This window comes from Mesoplodon bidens (assembly GCF_964165515.1).
Source record: "Mesoplodon bidens genome assembly, chromosome: X".
Taxonomy (NCBI): domain Eukaryota; kingdom Metazoa; phylum Chordata; class Mammalia; order Artiodactyla; family Ziphiidae; genus Mesoplodon; species Mesoplodon bidens.
In genome coordinates this window covers 108,754,819-108,776,326 of record NC_138163.1, presented here as the reverse complement: position 1 = coordinate 108,776,326, position 21,508 = coordinate 108,754,819, and the positions used below count along the sequence as shown (strand labels likewise).

Here is a 21,508-nt window from a genome sequence, read left to right as displayed (position 1 = left end):
GCTGGTTAGGCAGGCTATCCTTTGTTTCACTTATCTATGCTGGTCTTTTCCTTTCAAGCAGTGTCACTTTTCTCTGAAGGTTTCCATTTTTCTAATCTTAATGAAATCAGAGCATAGTTACAAAAACCTTCTCAACCCTAAGGTAGGATACAGTATAAAAGCATAATACAGATTTCACTATTGCACTTATCTTTCCATTTATTGCCAATATACGTAAGTAATCAATACACAACAACAAATAAGAGAAAAGTATCCTAAGGCTTAATTCCATGTAAGGAAATTCTCCAGAAAACTAGAAAAAAAAGTCAGGCATATCAACCAGACAAGTATCATGACAATGAAACTAAATGGATATGATTTTAATTCACTACTGTGAGAAGCATTTAACAAATCAAATTTTAAAGATGGCAACTTTGTTTTCAAATGCACTGAAGTCTATGTGTCAAGAAAATCAGTCACTCCTGCAAGAATATTAAGTATGTTAAATCCTTCGTAAGACAAATTGAGGGTTTGTGTGTGTTTATGTTTTATATATGTACTATATTTTATCACACATTAATTACATTATACACATTAATTATACATTATATAGCACATGTTATATATGATGTGCTGCTATATACATATTCCATATTATAATTTTATATTATATACTAAAACACATTGGCAGTGGATCATAGTTGAAATTCATACTGTCTAATCAAAACCCCAAGACTCTCAGCTGGCTATGGGGCAAAGAAAGAGTTACTCTCAAAGATTGTCAGAATATTGCTATTTTTATTCCATCCTACTCAAGTAGAAATATAATTTTAGAATATAATTTTCTCTTGGAAAAAAGGGCTCCAGGTACATTTTGTCATCTTTGTTCACTGATTACTTTCATTCTCAGAGAAGTATTTGGGTTGTGGCAACCTCATTAGAGCAAATCAGGAGAAAGAATTATTTGATCAAAATGTGTTGTTTTTATTAGTAGAAATCTAGGGAAAAAATGCCTGATTTTTCTCGTGCTTGAACAGATTGAAGCAAAAACCTTTAGAATAGGAAATTTAAGTAAAATGAAATGTTTAGAATAGGAAATTTAAACAACTCAACAGTAATTATTAATGTTATCAAAGACAAAGAATCACTAGCTTTTTCATAGTATACAAAAATAGAAATGTACAAGTTCAAGTATAAAGTTTCTGTCAAAAGCGTTATGTTATACACTATTTCCTTTTCCCTGAAAATATTCATTTCCTAATGATATGGAATCTGAAAGTGAAAGCCAACGACCTTCTTAAGTGTACATTTTCCAACTCATGAAATGTTCGTGAGCAAAGACCCAAAGGAATGCACAGTGTCAGCCCCCTCCCTTACAAGTCCATAAAGAAATCCATCATAATAGTGGAATTCATGGAAAAGATGGTTCTATCTTTGAAGATGTATTGATAAAACAATATTTCTTTTCCTAAAATCCAAAATAATTTGATTCATATAAAAAACATAAATAGGAAGATTTTCATATGTTATAAATCAGAAGGCACTTCTGGGTTAAGAGATTCATCAGCCAGTATCCATATCCCCTCAGATGTAAAATAGCAAAGGTAGAAACTATTTTGACCCTTAGAAGCTTGGAAATTTTTCCTGGCCACATTGTGCCACCATACCATCATCTCTTTTAGGGACATGTTTTCTCAAAATTCTTTCCAATTCTGATCTGTAGCAGATGTCATCCATGCCCTGCCATGTCCCTTCACATTTAAATCTTCCCTGTAGGTCAGTGGCTTCATGAAAAACTGCTCCTTTCTCCTTGAGGGCTTTCTCTGTTCTCAGGAGGGTGATCAGTCCTCACAGGCCTCAGGCCAGAAGTTGCAGTTAAAGCCCGATGGAGCAGTCCTCAACCAATGATGGATGGAAATTGGTGGAAAAATAACCCATCTTCCTTGCCCTTTGGTTGGAATAACTCTGAGGTGAATTATTCCAGAGGTCCACAATGGGAATAAGCCCCAACTGCCCACGGTGGTAACCGGCTCATTAACACCCATTGAATTAGTCTCTTCTCTTCACTCTTAGTACAGAATGTCTACCAGTTCACATGGTGGAATACACTTTTATTGTATTAAGCTCTTTATATTTCAAATTTTGTCTGTTATATCATTTAGCAGTCACTTTTTCTGGCTAAAACACAGCTACTCTTTCTGGTGTTAGGCTTATTTAATATTTTAATTACTAAGGTAACTGTAAATACATTCTTGTTGCAAGAAATTCTAACAGTTGTCTCCCTTTGCAACTCAAAAATTCTGTTCCTTCCTCAAAGGTAAACACATTTAACATCTGAAATATATTAATGTAAAGCTCATTCTAGTTATTTGGTTTTTCATACATAGATATACCATAAAAATATGTTGTGCTGTTTTTCACATACATGGGTTCACTGATCCTTTTTATTGTTTCAGTATCCAAACCAATGTATACTTTTATCTCAGACACAGTAGCTTTACCTCTTCACATTCATTCTGAATCTTCTCGTATCTTCTATGTCTCCAATCCACTTAATTTTTATGTTGTTTAGTGGACATGTGAAATATAGTTACGATAACTGTTTCAATGTCCTTGTCTATGCATTTTATCACGTGTATCATTTCCAGGTCAGTTTTGATTGCTTAATTTTTTCCTAATTATTGGTTATACATTCCTGCTTCTTTGCATGCCTGGCGATACGTGATTGGATGCCAGACCTTGTGAAATTGTGATTTTGCCTTGTTTACACTTGTCCAGAACAAATGCACAGTTTTTTTTTAATTTCAATACATCAATATTCTTAAGCTCTGTTTTGTAATGAATATTAAGTTACTTAGAAACAAAATAATCTTGTCAGTTCTTGCTTTCCAGCTTTGTTAGTTGGGACTAGAACAGCATGAACCATGGCTTACCTCACCTCACTTCTGAGTACTCTCCCTGATGCCCCATGAATGATAAGGGCTTATCACTTTGACAGGGAGTACTCCCTGCCCTGTGTGGGCTCCACAGTGCTTTCTCTGTGCAGCTGTCTCCTCTCTGGTACTCTTTCTTAGGACCCCTAGCTGCATCGTCCTCTCACCACTCTCATCTTCATCTTATCAACTCAGAGATACCACAGGCTCCACCTGAGCTCCAGGCAGCAAGCTGGGGTAATTACAGGCTCAGATCCATTCTTTCCCATGTCTCAGGGATCACTGTTTTCATGGTCTGTTGTCCAGTATATTGAATAATGTTGTCGTGTATTTTATCTATTTTTTAAAATTGTTTCAGACAAGTGGGAAAATCCAGTCCCAGTTACTCCATCTTCAGCATACTAGAAGTTGTAAAAGTCATAAGAAAGATCTAAATTATTGCAGCACACAAATGTCACGAAAGAGCAAACCAGCATTCCAAACACATTAAAATTAAAATTGGAATATGAAAGACTGTGGCAAACACACGAACACAAACACCTATATAATTTTATCCTTTGGAGAATTTTATGTAAATGAAATTATAGAGTAGATAAGGTTGACCTTTAAGATTGGCTTTTTTCATTCAGCATTATTTCTGAAGATTGATTCCCATTGGAATATGTATGCTTGTCCCCTTCTTTTTTATTGCAGTATAATATGAATCACAGTCTTATCAATTCCTCATCATAGGTTGTTTGGCTTGCTTCCGCTTTTTGGCTATTACAAACAGAGCTTCTATAAAAATTCAGATGCTGTTTTTTTTGTGTGAGTGTAAGTTTTCATTTCTCCATGAAAATATCCAGAAGGGGCCTTTTCAAACTTAAGTAATAAGTTAGTTTTATCAGAAACATCCAAATGGTTTTCCAAAGAGCCTAGCTCATTTTGCATTCCCAAATCAATGTATGAGAGATCTGATAGCTCCACAACCTCACCAGGACTTGGTATTTTTAGTATAGTCTTCTTTAGCCATTCTAATAGATATGTAGTGGCATCTCATAGCAGTTTAAATTTACATTTTCTTTAAGTGTAATGACGTTTAATGTATTCTCATCTCCTTATTTGGCAGCCATAAATCCTCTTTGGCAAGCATGTATTCAAGTTTTATGCCAATTTTCTAACCGAACTCTGTCTATTACTGTTGAGTTTAGAGAGTTCTTTCTATTTAGGGAACAAGCCCTTTTTCAGATATGTGATTTGCAAATATTTCTCGCAGTCTTTGTATGGTAATTTCTTTTTCTTATCATTGCCGTTCACAGAGCAAAAATGTTTTAAATTTGATTAAGTCTAATATAGTGGGATGAATTGGGAGATTGGGATTGACATATATACACTAATATATATAAAATAGATAACTAGGGCTTCCCTGGTGGCGCAGTGGTTGGGAGTCTGCCTGCCGATGAACGGGACACGGGTTCGTGCCCCGGTCCGGGAGGATCCCACATGCCGCGGAGCGGCTGGGTCTGTGAGCCATGGCCGCTGAGCCTGCGCATCCGGAGCCTGTGCTCCGCAACAGGAGAGGCCCCAGCAGTGAGAGGCCCGCGTACCGCAAAAAATAAAAATAAAAATAAAATAAAATAGATAACTAATAAGAACCTGCTGTATAAAAAAATAAATAAAATAAAATTCAAAAGTTCAAAAAAAATAAGTCTAATATAGATAGGTTTGATTTTATGGATTAAAGTCAGGTGTGAGGACTTTTCACAATGGATGGACTGGGCATGCTATGCAATTGTGGTGAGTCTGTAATCTACAATAGAAGAGAGAAGACAAGATAGATTAGAGGGAACATTTTAAAGTTCCCCCTTAGTTATTCCAAGTGTGACTTGGTTCAGTGGATTTCTGTTGCTTCACTGCAGGAATCTGAGGTGGCACCTGAAACCACAGCTGCCATCAACCATCAGTAAGGTCATTTCGGTAAAGCATAAAAGTTTGAGTTGCTTGAGGCGGTATGACTCCGGTGTGTACAATAACCACCTAAAGCCTCTTTAATGGGTGAAAACTGGCCATTATTTTTATTTTAATAAAATGTAAAGAATAGACTAGGAATAGAATTGAGGATATCAGAGTAAATCGCACACAATAAGGCTAGGTTTTCTTTTATGAAACTCAGATAATATATGTATACATACACACACACACAAACTCTTGTTAGACATTGCTTAATAGTTTATATATATTCTCATTATGAAGAATGGTAGAAAAAAAAAGTCACTACACTAGACAATGCAATGTAAGATAATGCCCAAAATTTAGGGGCTCACAAAATCCTGACTATCAGATTCTTCCGTATAGTAAGTACATCATTAAAAATTGAAGGTCCTCGAGAGGCTAATTCTACAGGGTAAATGGAAGGAATAGATCAGCCTGTTTTTTTTTCTCTGACAGCCCATCCTCCACTCTAAGGCTCCTACCTTGTGCTGCAGCTCCTCCATTGTGCTTAGATCCTGATCCATTTTGTGTAAGAGTTGGGCAAAAGTCTCAGAGCAGGCAGGAAGGTAATATTATCAACAGAATAAACTAATTAAGGAGCTGGAATTCCAAATACAGATATAGACCACCATGAGAAAGATCTGAAAGGACCACGTGCTCCAGAACTTGGGTAGCAGGGAGCAGAGATCTGTTCCTGCTTTCAGTCTGGAGAGGCTGTAGGCTGCTCCAGAGGCTGTAGGCTTCCTGGATATAGCTGAGGTGAGATGTAGAGTTTGGCGGGGGGAGCGGGTTTCAGACTACCACTGTAGCTGAAGAAGAGTCCCACTCTTCTGGTTCTTATCTTTTCAAGGGTATTCCCCAGACTTACCTGTTTTGGGGACACCTGTGATTCTCCAGGGCCCTCCGAGAGCCCCCACGCACCATCACTACTGCTGTAGCTGTATCATGCACAAGAAGCAATAAAGGAGCTAACAGAGTCAAGAAAAGGAAAATTCTAGCACCTCATAGGCCCTGCCTGACAATAAGTGCTTGTGTGCAGACCCTGTATCTAACAAGGTGACTTTTTTAGTGTCGTTTCTGTTGCTCATTAATAAAATGAAAGCGCCCATCACAAAGACACATATGCTAACGAATGTCAACAACAGGACCACTTCCCTGAAATCAGGATAGCTTCTGAGTAGATGGAACTGGGTTTTATCACTGATTTGAAGAAAGTTGTCTCCATGGAGCGCTTCCATGCCCTTATTAGCAAAATGGACCTCACCTTTGATAGGAAACTGAGTAATGACAAGGACGTGCCCAAGGCCAGCCACTAGATTACTAAGGACAACTGAGTCACTGAGGAGGAAATCTGGGAAGAGATTAATGTAATGAGGGTATGTGTTGAGAGGAATCACTTCTCTACTAAGAGCCCATGAATCTCATCTGATTCATGGATGGAAGAAAATACCTGATGCGCTGGAAGATTCTCAACAGTGATCTGCATGCTGTTGAATACGTGTGGATTCCAACAGTCCATGCCGAAACCAACACAATGAAAGTCTTGGTATTTTCCACCAGGGCCCATGTTATAGTCCCCACTGCACTCCCTTCCTGATATGAAGAGGCTCTAAGAGATGAGGAGGGGAAATCCCAAGGCAAAATTGCAGCCAGGGTTGGCTCTACTGCCATAGTCAGTGTACATTACAGGGCCAAGTTCAACAGCTTCTCCTGAGGCAGACTTTTCACTTAGTGTTTAAATACTAAGGTCAATATTCTAAGTAGCTGAGGTCCAGTATAGGGCTGGAGGGAAAATTTTATATCATTTTTGTATTCCTGATTTATGTGGTAACTTGGCGTTTTTCCTTCCTTCCTTTCTTTTCACACTTCCTCCCTTTCTTCCTTTTCTCCTCTCTCTCTCCATCCCTACTTCCCATATAGCCTTGCTTTCTTCTTTCATTTATTTTTCAAGTGCTGTTCTTTTTATACATGTTTAAATAGCTTTAGAACCTATGTTTATGTATAATTTTGGTTGAATATTTACTGCTTTGTATCAAGATTGAGTAGGAGTTTTGTGACTGTAAAACAGTGTTTGCAATCCAGAACAGGGTAACCTGGTATTGCAGTCCATGTTTCTTAGGAAATCTGAAAGAACTCAGTAGTAAAATCATTTACCCCAAGAAATTGATGCAAATATATTAAATGTTGGTCAATTCTTGTCTTTCCTAATGCTTTTTACTGTCATTTTGTAAAACCAAAGGTATCTATTTGTATTTAGTTATAAAGAATATTGGAGAAATTAAATCTTAATAATTAGATACCAAGCTCATTCGTTCATTTATCTCCAAAACATTGAACATCTGCTCTTTGGGAGACACTGTACCATTGCTTGAGTTGCTCAGAATTTTGTGTGTAGAAGTTGGAAGAAGTGAGGTAGCACGGTAAACCAGAGGGACAACTTTTAAAAAGGAGTTAGGAGGCATGAGTTCAAGTTAGAATAGTCATCTATAAATGTCCCATTGCATGGCCTTTCGCACATTCAGTAAGCTGCATGTCCTTCGTGAGAGTGAAGTTTAAATTTAGCTTTGGAGTGGGCAAATCAAAGGTGTTGGATTGTTCAACAGATAACAGGTCCCTCAGATGGTATCTCACAGTTGAGAGACTAAAGCCTGGAATGCAAAATGGGTCTCAGCAATTAGTCTTGAATCCTGGATACACTGGAGAGGTAGGAGTTTGGCCCCTGTCTCAATACATTTGAGGACAGTTTGCAAAGTAATTGCATTAGATAATCAGTTATAAACACATATTCCCTTCCATAACAAATGAAGGATGACTTCAAGGAGAAACCTAGAACCCAGAGAGTGGCATTTGGAAATTTATCTGAAGGCCTTAAAATCTAATCAAGGAATTCACAATATATGCCCAACAGGCTTTCACAATGCTATGGGCCAGGGAATGTTTATACCTTCCACTTTTCCTGTTTTGAATAAGAATGTCTATAGTTGCTGTCCTTTCCCTGTCCCACTATTATATATAGGGTGTGTTGGGGCCTGATAATTTGTTTCTTTTATTTCACAGGTCCACAGAGAGAGAAGTATTATGCCCCAGTTGGTATACTTAACTGTATGTTCCCCAAGAGCCTCATCTGCATAGGAGCCTATTTTAGGTGATGAGATTTGGATTTCAAATTGCTGTTGTAGTAGATTCAGATTTGGGGGGATCTTGGGAGAATATTAATGTATTTTGGGTGAGGAAGAGACTTGGTTCATGGAGTTCAGAGATAAATTGTGGTAGAGAGAGTCTAAAGTAGTTACCATGATCTTGACCTTTTGGTATTCATGCTTCTGTATACTTCTCCTCTTGAGTATGGGCAAGGCCTGGGACTTGATTGTAACCAACAGAATATGGAAAACTGATATGTCACACCCATGATTACATTACATTTGATGCCAAAAAAGATGGGACATCATTCATTTGATTACAGATACCATATATGACTGTGTTTTGCTAAAGACTTGCTCTCACTTTCCTGCTGGCATTGAAAAAGAAATCTGCTATGTTGAAAACTTCTATGGAGAGGGTCACTGGCCTGGAACTACAGGCTACTTCTTTTAACCATTTAAGCTGATTTTGCAAGAGTTTTTTTTTTTTTTTTTTAATTAAGCTCTTAGTTCTTCAGACAAGAGGAAATGAATTCTGCCAACAAACTGAGTGAGCTTGATACTGGATTTTTCTCTAGTCAAGCCTTCAGATTAGAGCAGAGCTCAGTAAATACGTTAATGTCAACTAGGAGAAACCCTGAATCAGAGAAGGCAGTTGAGCTATTCTTGGACTCCTGATACACAAAAACCATGAGAGAATTAAATTGTGTGTGTTTTTTTAACTGGTATGTTTGTGGTAATTTGTTACACAGCAAAACAGAACCAATGCATGAAGAATAGTGTATGATATTCTTCTGGATATAAACTCTTCTTTTTTCTCTTTCTTCATTCCTATATTTCGTGTTTCAAACCTAAAGTGGTTATCTCGTGATGAGCAGAAATAGATTCATATAATGTTTGAGTAAGTAGGACTGTTCCTTGATCTCAAGGGTGAAGGGAGCTGGAATGAAGTGTGTGGAGTAAAGATGGGTGTGTGCCTTGCTCTGGGCTAGTAATTATCATGATTGACGATGATCTAGATGGTGTCCCTCCTCTTCAAGTTCCCCTCAGCTTAGGACTCTGTGGAATTATTTCTTGGAGTCTCCTTTGACATTTCAGCATTGACTGTCAGACTAAACTCTCGAACCAAGAACCCAGAATACCATTTAGATGGTGGAAGTTTCTCATTTAGGCACTCTCAGGACCTGGCCTGTCAGGAGTGGTGATAATTTACTTTATGGATGAAGAGTCCCTCCCTCTGGGTTCACTAAGAGCTGCCTGCCCATTTTGGAATTAGCTCAGGGTTCCTGAGTCCTGCCCTCTCTTAAATCAGACTCTCCTTAACGTCAGCAAGTAGAGAGACCTGTGCCTTTCTCATTAAAATACTCCATAGCCCAGTCAGGGGCCTCTATAAGGGGGTCTCTGTGCTAAACAGCAGAATCTGCAGGACACTTTCACTTGGAAAATAAAGGAGAGAGGCCCAGTCCCCCAAATTCCTAACTTCCAGAAGGAACACTCATCCTGGTGGAACAACAGGTGGGATTCTATTCCCATCATATCTGGACACCCTGGCGTGGCACTGCATCTAGGTCAGTAATGACCTCTTGGTTCTCAGTATGTCTGTAATCAACAGGCTATTCCCTGGTGTCTCTTCTTTGGAACAGTACAGTACAGAGCATATAATTCTTGGAGGTGCAGAGCAACACAAGTCAGCATGGGGGATGATGTAGGGGGCGGTGAAATGAACATGTCATTGGCTCAGATAGCATTCTCCCAATGCAGCATTCTCCCAAGTCCCAGTTGTCACATTTTGAAAGTAAAGGCCCAAGAAGAAAAACTACGTGTGGAACATGAGGAAGAAGAGCTGGCATATCTTCTTCTGTCCAACTCATGTCATCTCACGTGCTTATGTTACTGACCTGATAGATGTCCCCAGACTTTTCATTCTTTCTCCTCCAGATTTATTGATGTGCTCGATGACCAATGTTGCCGGCTCTTTACTTGATAGAACATGTGAAGATTTTGTATGTTGTTTCTTCTGTTATGTAAGATCTATATGACCAATAATTTATAAGTATTACCAATTACAAAAGAAACAGAAATAAGTAATAATAGTTAAAAATAGTGTATGAAATATAGGTGCAGAGAGTTAAGTATTTTAAGAGAACACTAACAGTATTTTAAAACAATACCTCAGCAAAAAGTGGCAACAAGGAAAGGTTTCTGCCTATAGAAAACTTCTGTTAATAATTTCAAAATATGGTAGAATGAGAATATTACCATGCTAGCCCATAGTGGAGAATGGAGAATGGTCATAATTCTCAGAGTGTGAAGATCACAAAAAAGGAAGACACGTAGACATTATGTATCTCCTAATGGAAGTATAAAGTATCACCTGTGGAGTGCTCTTGCCAAAAAAACCAAACACATTGACCAAAAAAAATACTGATATGATCAGACTTCTGCTTATAACTATTGATGATGGTTATGATGAGTGTCAGGGAAACAGGGTTCAAAGTACTGTTTTGTGTACTACACTAAATATCAGAGAATTTCTATGCAAAATTATTTATTATAAATATCATGCCTTTAACTTTGAATACCCAAGAGAAATGAAGAGAAATGCTGTTTTTCAGCAAAACATATACTGCAAAGGAGGCCCATTAATAGCAGAAAATTGAAGTCAGCAATCACAAACTGAAACAGTAGGCCAAAGCCACACAGATCACATCAGGCTTAGAGGCTACTTGCACCATATAATCAGGGAAAACTAATCAGCATGTTCTGTAAACTTTTCCAAATCACACAAAAATATTTGAAATTACTCCACACATTTTAACAAGCAGGCTTCCCTTGATACAAAAACCAAAAAGATGAGGAGACTCAAGAAAAGAATATTTAAGCCACTGTTTTAAACTGGACTAGAAAACAAAGCCACAGAGATAAGAATAGAAAAATAAACCAGAAGTATAAAAATGCAAATAGGTAACATCCATCATCTGCATATGATTACTGCATGTTACAGGTGTGAAACAACCTCATAAAACAGGGGCTTTCAAAATCATTCGTCTCAGTTCCTCCACGTACAAAGTAAACTTTTTAGTGGATAACCTATGAAAGTGGCTAAGTCTGCCTGGTGAAAGCAGGAATAGATGGCTATGACTTCTCTCTGACAGCCCACCCCCCTGTCCTGCCCCCTTCCTGCCTTGTGCTCCAACTTCCCCATTTTTCATTGAGGCTGGAACATGACCCATTCTAAGCGCTGCAAGGATTGCAGTAAGTGAACTCATCAAGGCTTTGCTGGGATCAGGCATTTCCCTGAAAGCCTGAAGTCATGAAAAAGGAGCCCAAAAGAGAACCCCATAAATGAGGACAGAGGAGAACAACAGCAAAGAATAAAGGGGTGGGGGTGGGGGTGGGGGTCACACGAAGACGGGCTAGCGGCTGCTTTTCACCTTAAAGGCCAAGCAGGTCTGTCTGGTTGAGATACGCCCTCAGTTACTCTTCAGGGTTCTCAGTGGCAAGAGGACCTTGGCATGAGGGTCAAGACCTCAGCTCAACAGAGGGAGGCAGCTAGAGCGTGGCAGCCAGAGTGAGGGCTGGGAGCCGGGCCAGCAGGCACCACCCCTCTGAAACTGAGTGCTGCGTGCGCAGCGCGCCACCCCTAATGGTGACCCCGGGAGGCCCCAGGCAGGCCTCACCGGATGTCACGCCCCCTGACTTCCGCCTCCAGAGCGCAGGGCTGCGAGGGCTTCAATCTGAGGCACAGATTCCAGTCAGCAGCGGGAGGAGCCCCAGGTGCCGCTTGTTGTCAGGTGAGACTCTAAATGAGGACTGAGTGGACCGCCGGCCCCAGAAAGGAGGACGCCCAGCTGATCAGAGCCCCACCCCAACCCCGGGAGGCGCAGGCAGGTTCAGGCTGACCTACCACACACTTCCTGTTGGGCCATCTGACTGAGGTGGTGGCCTTTGTGCGTGGGGCTGTGTCCCCGACCTACGAGTCTTCAAGCAAAGGCCCCTGAGTGAGACCTGAGGGGACCGTCCCCCACAATAGTAGCGACTCACTGAGCCTCGGCTGGGAGGTCGGCCGTGGGAGGCCCTGGGCAGGAGCGGCCGGAAGTGGTGCTAATGACCTCGGCCACTGGAGTCTGAGGGAGGGGAGGCCTTAGTCTGGGACAGGTGGTGTCATGTCACCAAAGGAAGCCATCTCAGGCCCTGCAGGAGTCCTGGTGAGGACCCCGAGTGAAGCCTTAGGGATCCTCAGACCCCAGGACGGAGGGTGTGCACAGCGTTCATCCCTGTTGTCAGCTGTGGATGTCCTGTCATGAGGTTCTCCTGACTTCCATTTTGGGGGTCTCACGGAGATGCGGCCTTGATTGGAGGGGGGCCTCAGGCAATAGATGGCGGCGGGCACCTTACCAACCAGGATCTAGTTTGAGAAGTGTATGTGAGGATTGTGGGGCTAACTAACCCATGGCAGAGGGGGCTCCACAGCCCTGAGAGGTCCAGGGAGTGAAGCTGGCAGAGGCCACCCCTCCCATCCTCCTCTGGGTCTCAGGAAGAGCCGCCACAGTTCAGTTTACCAGCTGAAGCCACTCACATATGCCTTATTTATCTTAGGTGGTGAATCTCATTGCCCACCCTCCTGTCCACGTACTGCTACCCACAAGAGTCATCATGCCTCAGCGTCAGAAGCGTCCTCAACACTCATATGATCAATGCGATCAGACCTTCAATAAGCCCCAGGGCCTGGAGGTTGCACAGGTCTCCAAGCCTCTGGAGGAGACCCATCTCTCCTGCCATCCTCTAATGCCTGGCGATTTGAGGGAGACTCCTGGGGCTCGTATATCCAGCACTCCTGAGGGTCCTCAGAGTTTCTGCTCCTCTTCCATTGCTATCAAAGCCACCTCACTCACCAAATCGGATGAGGGGTCCAATAGCCAAGAAAGAGAGTATAGTCTGAGCACCTCACAGGCCGTGCTAGACCCCCAGAATGTGCCCATAGATACTCTAGATAAGAAAGTAGCTATGTTGGTAAATTTCTTGCTATTCAAGTATCAAATGAAAGAGCCAATAACAAAGGCAGATATGTTGAAGTTTGTCATGAAAGAGTACGAAGTCCACTTTCCTGAGATCTTCCTGAGAGCCTCTGAGCACATGGAGATGGTCTTTGGCCTTGATTTGGTGGAAATGGATCAGACCAATCACCACTATGGCCTCTTCATCAAATTGGGCCTCACCTATGATGGGATGCTGCATGTTGAAAGAGGCATGCCCAAGACCGGCATCCTGATACTTACCCTGAGTGTGATCTTCATGAAGGGCAACCGTGCTACCGAAGACGAAATCTGGGAAGTTGTGAATGTGACCGGGGCATATTCTGGGATGAAGCACTTCATCTTTGGGGATCCCAGGGAGCTCATCACCAAAGAATTCGTGAAGGAAAAATACCTGGAGTACCGGCAGGTGGCCAACACTGATCCTGCGCAATTTGAGTTCCTGTGGGGCCCCAGAGCCCACGCTGAAACCACCAAGATGAAGGTCCTGGAGTTTCTGGCCAAGATTCATGGGACTCACCCAAGTTCTTACCCATCTCAGTATGAGGATGCTCTGCAAGATGAAGAAGAGAGAGCCCGAGCCAGAATTTCAGGCAGGGCTCTCTCTCCTTCTGTAGTCACTGCAAGTTCTAGTGCCAAGGCTAGCAGCTTCTCCCACACCTAGGGGAGTCAGGGATACTTTCTTCATGCATTGTTGGAAGAGGCAGTTAATGCTGGTAGAATTTAGTTCTGAGGCGGGGGCAGAAAGGAAGACAACATATTTGCCTGTGTGTTCCTGTTTTGTATGTATAACTTGAAAGTTTATTCTCTTTTTTGATGTATGTATTACTCATATTTTTTTTAATGTGAATTTAACTGGTTTCAAAATGTCAAGGTTTATGAATGATACTGATCATACATTTACTACTCTCATGATGTTTAAAGCAAGAACTTTGTTGTTTTGTGAAACAAATTGTGAAACTATCCATCTTACTTTATCTTCTGGAATAAGAAGATGGCATTGCTATAGGCATTTATTTCCTTGCACATGTGAAAGGTCAGCTTTAAGACAGCTGGGATCAATAGAAAAAATAGAGAAGAATCTCTAAAAGGTATTCAAAATTTGCCTTTCGTATCCCTTTTAGTTCTTGTTCTGTAAAATTAAATGATATATGCATGGATTTGCTTAAGCTCTTTAAAGAATGTATAACAAATGTTAATAAATTAGACCTCATGTTCACTGGATCATTTATTCCACAAACATTTATTGAACAGCTGCTCTTTGAAAAGAACTGTAGATAGTATTGGGAATGCTAGGATTAATGACTCAGGGCCTGCTCATAATGTTTTAACATATAGGAGAAAGAATCCTTCATGGACAATAATGAGATCTTCTAATTCCTAAGGGACAAGTAAAATGAAGAAGTGAGTAGGTAGAGGTGGACAGTCCTATGAGACTGTCAGCGTGGTAATGCAGTTAGGCGTGGCCATTTGGGGCTTTGGGAAACTTTAAGTCTTTCAGTGGGAGTTAATTTTACATGAAACTGGCTGGTGAGCAACATGAGGCTGAGGGCATTATGAGAGGGACCAGACCCTCTAATGGTCTGTCTGAGTTGAAACCCAAATGTCTGGAGTGGTAAACTGCTGTTAGTTGTTACTTTTGGATCACAGTAAACCAGAAGGAAATTCTCACCTGGAACAGGAATGGAAGGTTACCTGAATCTTATTCCTGTGCAGCTGAACGCATGCACAAAGTTTTTTGTATATGTCACCTCTAAGGAGTTTCTGAGAAATATAAATACTTCTTTGAGATCAGACACCCAGAAGCTACCGGGCTGACAGTTGGCCATCGCCTAGGAGAGCCAGCGCTTCCTTCATTCAAAGGAAAATTTAGTTAAGCTGTCTTCAGTCTAATTTGGAAAAAAATAAGCTAATGCTTAATTTTTGGTGGGGATGAAATGAATGAAAAAGTGGGGCAGGGTTGCAAGCAAGGTGTAAGGGAGGAAAAGTAATTTTTCCTCTATCCTTGTTCTTGGCTGAGACCCTCTTGTAATAAAAAGAGTAACGGGAAAAACAAATTTAGTTTTCTATGTCTGTATGGGAGCCCCACAAATATATGAGACTCAAAGAAGTACCAGAGCAGGAAGCTTTTATACCTTTTAGACAAAGAAACAATGAATTGAAAAGAACTGACAAAGGGGTTTAAACCAGGGCAAGTCAAGAGTGAAACAGTAAGAGGGTTTGTTTATATAGCCCTATTGGCCCTAAATTCTGTTTCTGGTGGTAAGAATGCCTTCTACCCTCCTGGTGCAGGGAGGGTACCTTTCACATGGGAGATTTATCTCCTGCTTTCAGGGGAACAAAGGAGGGTCAAAGTGTCCTCCTTTCACTAACTGTTTCTCAAGTACCTTTAACTCAAAGCAACCTGTATGCCAAAGTGGCATATTTGAGGGTGACATACAGTAGCCCTTCCTTACCCCAGTTTTGCTGTCCAAAGTTTTGCTTACTGCAGTCTACCATGGTTTGAAAATATTAAATGGAAAATTCCAGAAATAACAGTTCACACATTTTAAATTTTATGCTGTTCTAAGTGCTGCGATTAAGTCTCATGTGGTCCTGCTCCATCCAGCCTGAGATGTGAATCATCCCTTTGTCCAGCGTATCCCATCTGTTAGTCACTTAGTAGCTTTCTCTTTTATGAGATTGACTATCAAGGTTTTTCAGCACTTGTGCTCAAGTAACCCTTATTTTATTTAATAACAGCCCCAAAGTACAAGAGAAGTGATGCTGGCAATTTGGATAGTCTCTTACTGTGCCTAATTTATAAATTAAACTTGATCATAGGTATGAATGTATAGGAAGAAACATAGTATATATAGGGTTCAGTTCTATCCACAGTTTCAGTCATCCACTGAGGTCTTGGAACATATCCCACACTGAGAAGGGGGGACTGCTGTATTATGAACCCCTACAAACAACAGCTGGGAGGAAGGCAAGGAGTTTGTCCTTGACACGGTATCTAGGACATTTGAATTACATCCAGATGGGGAAGACATTCCAACACCCAAAATCAAGAGCATAAACTCTGAGGGTAAATTTTTACACATTTTTTTTTTTTTTTTTTTTGCTGAGAAACATTTTTGTCTGATTTGATATACCATAGCACTTTGTGTCTTCTGAGAAAGTCTAGATTTAGAGAAACACTCATACACACACATACACAGGTGAGGGGGTAGGATTTGGAATCAACAGTCACAGCAATAACTCTCATTCATTAAAGCCCTGTGATATGCCAGACACTGTGCCATGTGTTTTGTATACTTAACACACATTGCAGTAGTCCCAGAAGACAGGACTTATCAAACCAAATTCACATAAAAGAAGATCCTCAGGCTCAAAGACCTTGTGATCGTACCTGATTTCACATGACTAGACTGTGACAGAGCTGCCACTAGACCTCTTCTCTGAATTCACCTGGAACTCACTAGGTTCCACTCTTCCCAGCCTGAGTCAGATCTTCTGACCCTTTATCTGTCTTCTCACTACTCCTTAATACCTCTCAGGATACAGAAAGAATGTAGTACCCAGGAACTTAAAGCAGGTATAAAGAAGGAAATTTGAAATAAGAAACACAATTTGGGGATTGTCTCTGAACTTCATTTACCAGTGTCTTGAGAGCTGACTCTGCCTGGGGGCTGGCATTTCTATCAGCTTCTGCTCTCTCTGCAACATATTGCCTTTCCCCTGGGTATTCTCCAGTGAGCCTTCTTGTTCACACTGGAACCTGACCTGCTGGCTAGCTCTGCAGTCCTCCTCTGAAAGCTGTACCTGCCCCCATTGGAACAAATAGGGCAAAATTCACCTGCCTCCCCCTGACTTGGAGCATTCTAGCTCCCTGCTGGTCCTCTCCCTCACCTCTACCCCTGTGACAGCAAAATCCTGTTCCACATAAAAGGTAACCTGGTGTTGAAAGTCAGACCTGGCCACCCAATGATCATCTCTGCCTCATTCTCAAAATGTTTTCCCAAAGAGGTGGTAAATATGGTCTGATTTAGCATAGAATCTGCTAATTTGAGGGATAAAACCCTGAAGTTGGAGAGAGGATTTTGAAATCACCTTGATATTTGCAATATAATTTTGATTTTTTTTTTTTAGATTGCCCACTGAACACATACACTTATGAGCTTACCTATGTGGTTAATAACAAAAATTTCCCTCATAAGTGATAGTTGAGGAGAGGTGAAAGACCTTGGAAATAACTGCACAGCAAACATCTACTGAGGATTAATTTCCTAAATTCCCTGGAGTCCTTCCAGGAGGTGAAAAATTGTTTATTGACAGACACACTATCTTTGGTTAGGAGAAATAAAAATGTTTCAGTGCAGTTTTACTGCCTCTTGTCTCACTCTGTGACCCAAAAGAAAATTCTGGTTTTTCTTTGTGCCTAATAATACCTGTAAAAGTGTTCAGTCATGTTCAGTAATCTTGAAGGTGGCAGAAATTCATAGATTTTTTGACCAGAAACCAACAGAAAGAAGAAAATTCTCATCCCATTAAGATTCTAGGAGTTATGGTTTAGGTCAGTGCAGAAAAGTACTACTGAGGGAAGAAGACAGAACTCTTCTTGCTGCTTTTTATGGGGTCCTTTAGAAAATCTGATGTGAGCCTGTGTTTGGGAGCAATGGTCACATAGTAGGACCTCAGGAAAGTGGGAGAATTTCAAGGAAATCTGGCCTCCTCAGAAACTCTAACAGGAAATAGAGAGGATGATTGTCATAAAAATTCTACTAGTCATGGTGTATTGAGCACTAACTTTGTAACAGTTTATGGGGAAAACTGCAAGTGTTCATCCACATCTTGTCTTCCTCTCCTTCCTGGGCTCATGGGGAGACTGTGTTCCCAAGCGCACTTGTAGTTAGAGCATTTGACTAGCCCTTGCCATTGATCTGTGAGGAGAAGCAATATTGGTCATTTCCAGACCAAAGCATTTGCTGTCTGGTTTACCACCGTCCATGTTTTTCCTTGCACTCATCAGTAAACATGGAAATTGTGTGTTTGTTCATGGACCCACAAGAAGGAAGCAGACTGAACCCCTTTGTTACCTGTTAGCACAGGATGTCTACCAATTCACAGGGAGAAATAAACTTTTATTATATTAAGCTTTCATATTTCAGGTTTGGTCTGTTACATAATTTATCAGTCACTTTTTGTGGCTAAAGCACAGCTACTCTTTCTGGCATTAGACTTATTCAAATATTTTAATTACTACAATAACTGCATATGTGTTATTGCAAGAAATTCTAACAGTACTGAGAAATCACAGTTGTCCCTCTATATAACTCAGAAATTCTGCCCCTTCCTCAAAGGTGAACACACTTAACATCTATATATGTTATTTTAAAGCTGATTCTAGTTTTTATCATACATAGATATACTGTAAAAATATGTTGTGATATTTTTTCACATACATGGATTCACTGATCTTTTTTATTCTTTCAGTATTCCAATCCAATGCATATTTTTATCTCAGACATTGTAGTTTTCACCTCTTGAGGTTCATTTAGAGTCTTTTTATGTCTTCTGTGTCTCTAACCAGTTAATCCTTCTTCTTCTTTTTTGAACATGTGAAATGTAGTTATAATAACTGTTTTGATGTCCTTATTTACTCATTCTGTCAGCTGTGTTATTTCCAGGTCAGTTTTGATTGGTTAATTTTCTCCTAATTTTTAGTTATATATTTCTTCTTCTTTCCATGTCTAGTAATTTTGATCGGGTGCCCAATATTGTGAAATTTTGATTTTACATTTTCACACTTGTCCAGAAAAAATACGCATTTAATTTTTTTTTTACTTGAAATATAGTTGACGTACAATAGTATGTTAGTTTCAGGTGAACTATATAGTGATTCAACGTTTATATACATTACAAAATAATCACCACAATAAGTCTAGTAACCATCCATCCCCATAGAAAGCTATTACAATATTGTTGAACATGTTCCTTATGCTATATATCACATCCCCACGGCTTATTTATTTTATAATTGGAAGTTTGTACCTCTTAATCCCCTTCACCTGTTTCACCCAACCCCTTACCCCTCGACCTTGGGAACCACTAGTTATCTGTATCTGTGAGTCTGTTTTCATTTTGTTTTGTTTGTTTTGGTTTTGGATTCCACATATAAGTGATATCATATGGTATTTGTCTTTCTCTGACTTATTTCACTTAGCGTGATACCCTTTGGCTCCATCCATGTTTTTGCAAATGGCAAGAGATCATTTTTTTAATGACTGAGTATTATTCCATTGTACATATTACCACATCTTCTTTATCCCTCCATGGGCACTTAGGTTGCTTCCATATCTTGCCCATTGTAAATAATGCTGCAGTGAACATTGGAGTGCGTATACCCTTCTGAGTTTGTGTTTTGGTTTTCTTTGAGTAATACCCAGAAGAGAAATTCCTGGATCATATGGTAGTTCTAGTTTTAATTTTTTGAGGAACTTCCATTCAGTTTTCTATAATGGCCATGCTAATTTACAATCCCACCAACAGTGTGCAAGAGTGCCCTTTTCCCCGCATCTTCGGCAACACTTGTTACAACTTGTCTTTTTTTTTTTTTTTTTTTTTTTTTTTTTTTTTTTTTTGTGGTATGTGGGCCTCACGCTGTTGTGGCCTCTCCCGTTGCAGAGCACAGGCTCTGGACGCGCAGGCTCAACGGCCATGGCTCACGGGCCCAGCCGCTCCGCGGCATGTGGGATCCTCCCGGACTGGGGCACGAACCCGTGTCCCCTGCATCGGCAGGCGGGCTCCCAACCACTGCGCCACCAGGGAAGCCCCAACTTGTCTTTTTGATGATAGCCATTCTGACGGGTGTCAGTCAGTGTATCATTGTAGGTTTGCATTGCATTTCCCTGATGAATAGTGATATTGAGCATCTTTTCTTGTGTCCGTTTGCCATCTGTATGTCTTCTTAAGAAAAATGTCTATTCAGGTCCTCTGCCCATCTTTGAATTGTTTTTTTTTTTTTAATGTATGAGTTCTTTGTGTATTTTGGATATTAACCCCTTATCAAATAGATTATGGGCAAATGTCTCCTCCCATTCAGTAGGCTGCCTTTTCATTTTGTTGGTAGTTTTCCTTCACTGTGAAAAAGCTTTTTAGTTTGATGTAGTCCTTTTTCTTTATTTTTGCTTTTGTTTCCTTTGCTTGAGGAGACAGATCAAAAAATACATATTGCTAAGACCAATGTCAAAGAGTGTACTACCTGTGTTTTCTTCTGGGAGTTTTATGGTTTAAGGTCTTACATGTATGTCTTTGATCCATTTTGAGCTTATATTTGTCTATAGTGTGAGAAAGTGGTCCAGTTTCATCCTTTTGCATGTAGCTATCCAGTTTTCCCAACACCATTTATTGAAGATGCTGTCTTTCTCCCACTGTATATTCTTGCCTCCTTTGTTGTAGATTAATTGACCATATGTGCATGGGTTCATTTCTGGGCTTTCTGTCCTGTTGCATTGATCTATATTTCTGTTTTTGTGCAGTGCCATACTGTTTTGATTACTGTAGCTTTGTGGTATAGTTTGAAATCGGGGCACATGATACCTCCAACTTTGTTCTTCTTTCTCAAGATTGCTTTGGCTATTCTGGAAAACCCACATTTTTTAAAATTTTCAGTACATCAAGATCTCAAGCTCTCTTCTGTAGTGTTATGAAGTTACTTAGAAACAAAATAATCCTTTCCATTCTTGCTTTCAAGCTTTGTTAGTTAGGACCAGAGCAGCATGAACTATGGCTTACATCAGCTCACTATTGAGACAAAGCACTTCTGAGTACTCTCCTTGATGCTCCATGAATCATATGGTTTATCACTCTGACAGGAAGTACTCCCTGCCCTGTGTGGGCTCCTTTTCTGTACAATTCTCTCCTCTCCAGTACTTTCTCTTAGGAACTCTCTCTGACTTGTCCTTACCAGACTCTCAGCTTCATCTCATCAATTAACAGAAACCCCAGGCTTCACCTGGGCTCCAGGCAGCAAGCTGGAAAAATTATAGGTTCATATCCTTTGTTACCCATCTCCCATCACTGTCTCATATGGTCTGATGTCCAATATATTGAATACTGTTGTTGTATAATTTATCTGTTTTTTAACTGTTTCAGGCAAGTGGATGAATCTGGTCCCAGTTACTCCATCTTCACCAGAGTTAGAAGTTGTAGAAATAAGTAAAATCTAGGTAATTGCAGCATGCTAATGTCTCAAAAGAACAAATCAACTTTTCAAGCACATAATAATTAAAAATTAAGATTGAAAGATACTGGCAAACACACTAACATATATAACTCTATAATTTTTCCTTTTAATAATTTTGTATAAATGGAATTATAGAGTAGATAAGGTTGAACTTTAACATTGGCTCTTTTTCACTCAGCATTATGACCTTGAGATTGATCTGGGTTGTCACATGTACAT

The 21,508-nt window shown here is 40.2% G+C and overlaps 1 protein-coding gene across 1 annotated transcript in view; it reads left to right on the top strand.

Moving 5' to 3' along the window:
• Nucleotides 1-13,723, top strand: part of LOC308609441 (melanoma-associated antigen B16-like) — a gene marked incomplete at its 3' end in the record, with an annotated part of 609,526 nt that extends 595,803 nt beyond the window's left edge. Inside the window, exon 13 of the mRNA XM_081223109.1 lies at nt 12,623-13,723. Within this exon, the coding sequence (XP_081079235.1) occupies nt 12,680-13,723 (1,044 nt within the window). The 5' untranslated portion in view covers nt 12,623-12,679. The remainder of the gene's footprint in view (nt 1-12,622) is intronic.
• Nucleotides 13,724-21,508: the final 7,785 nt, after the last annotated feature.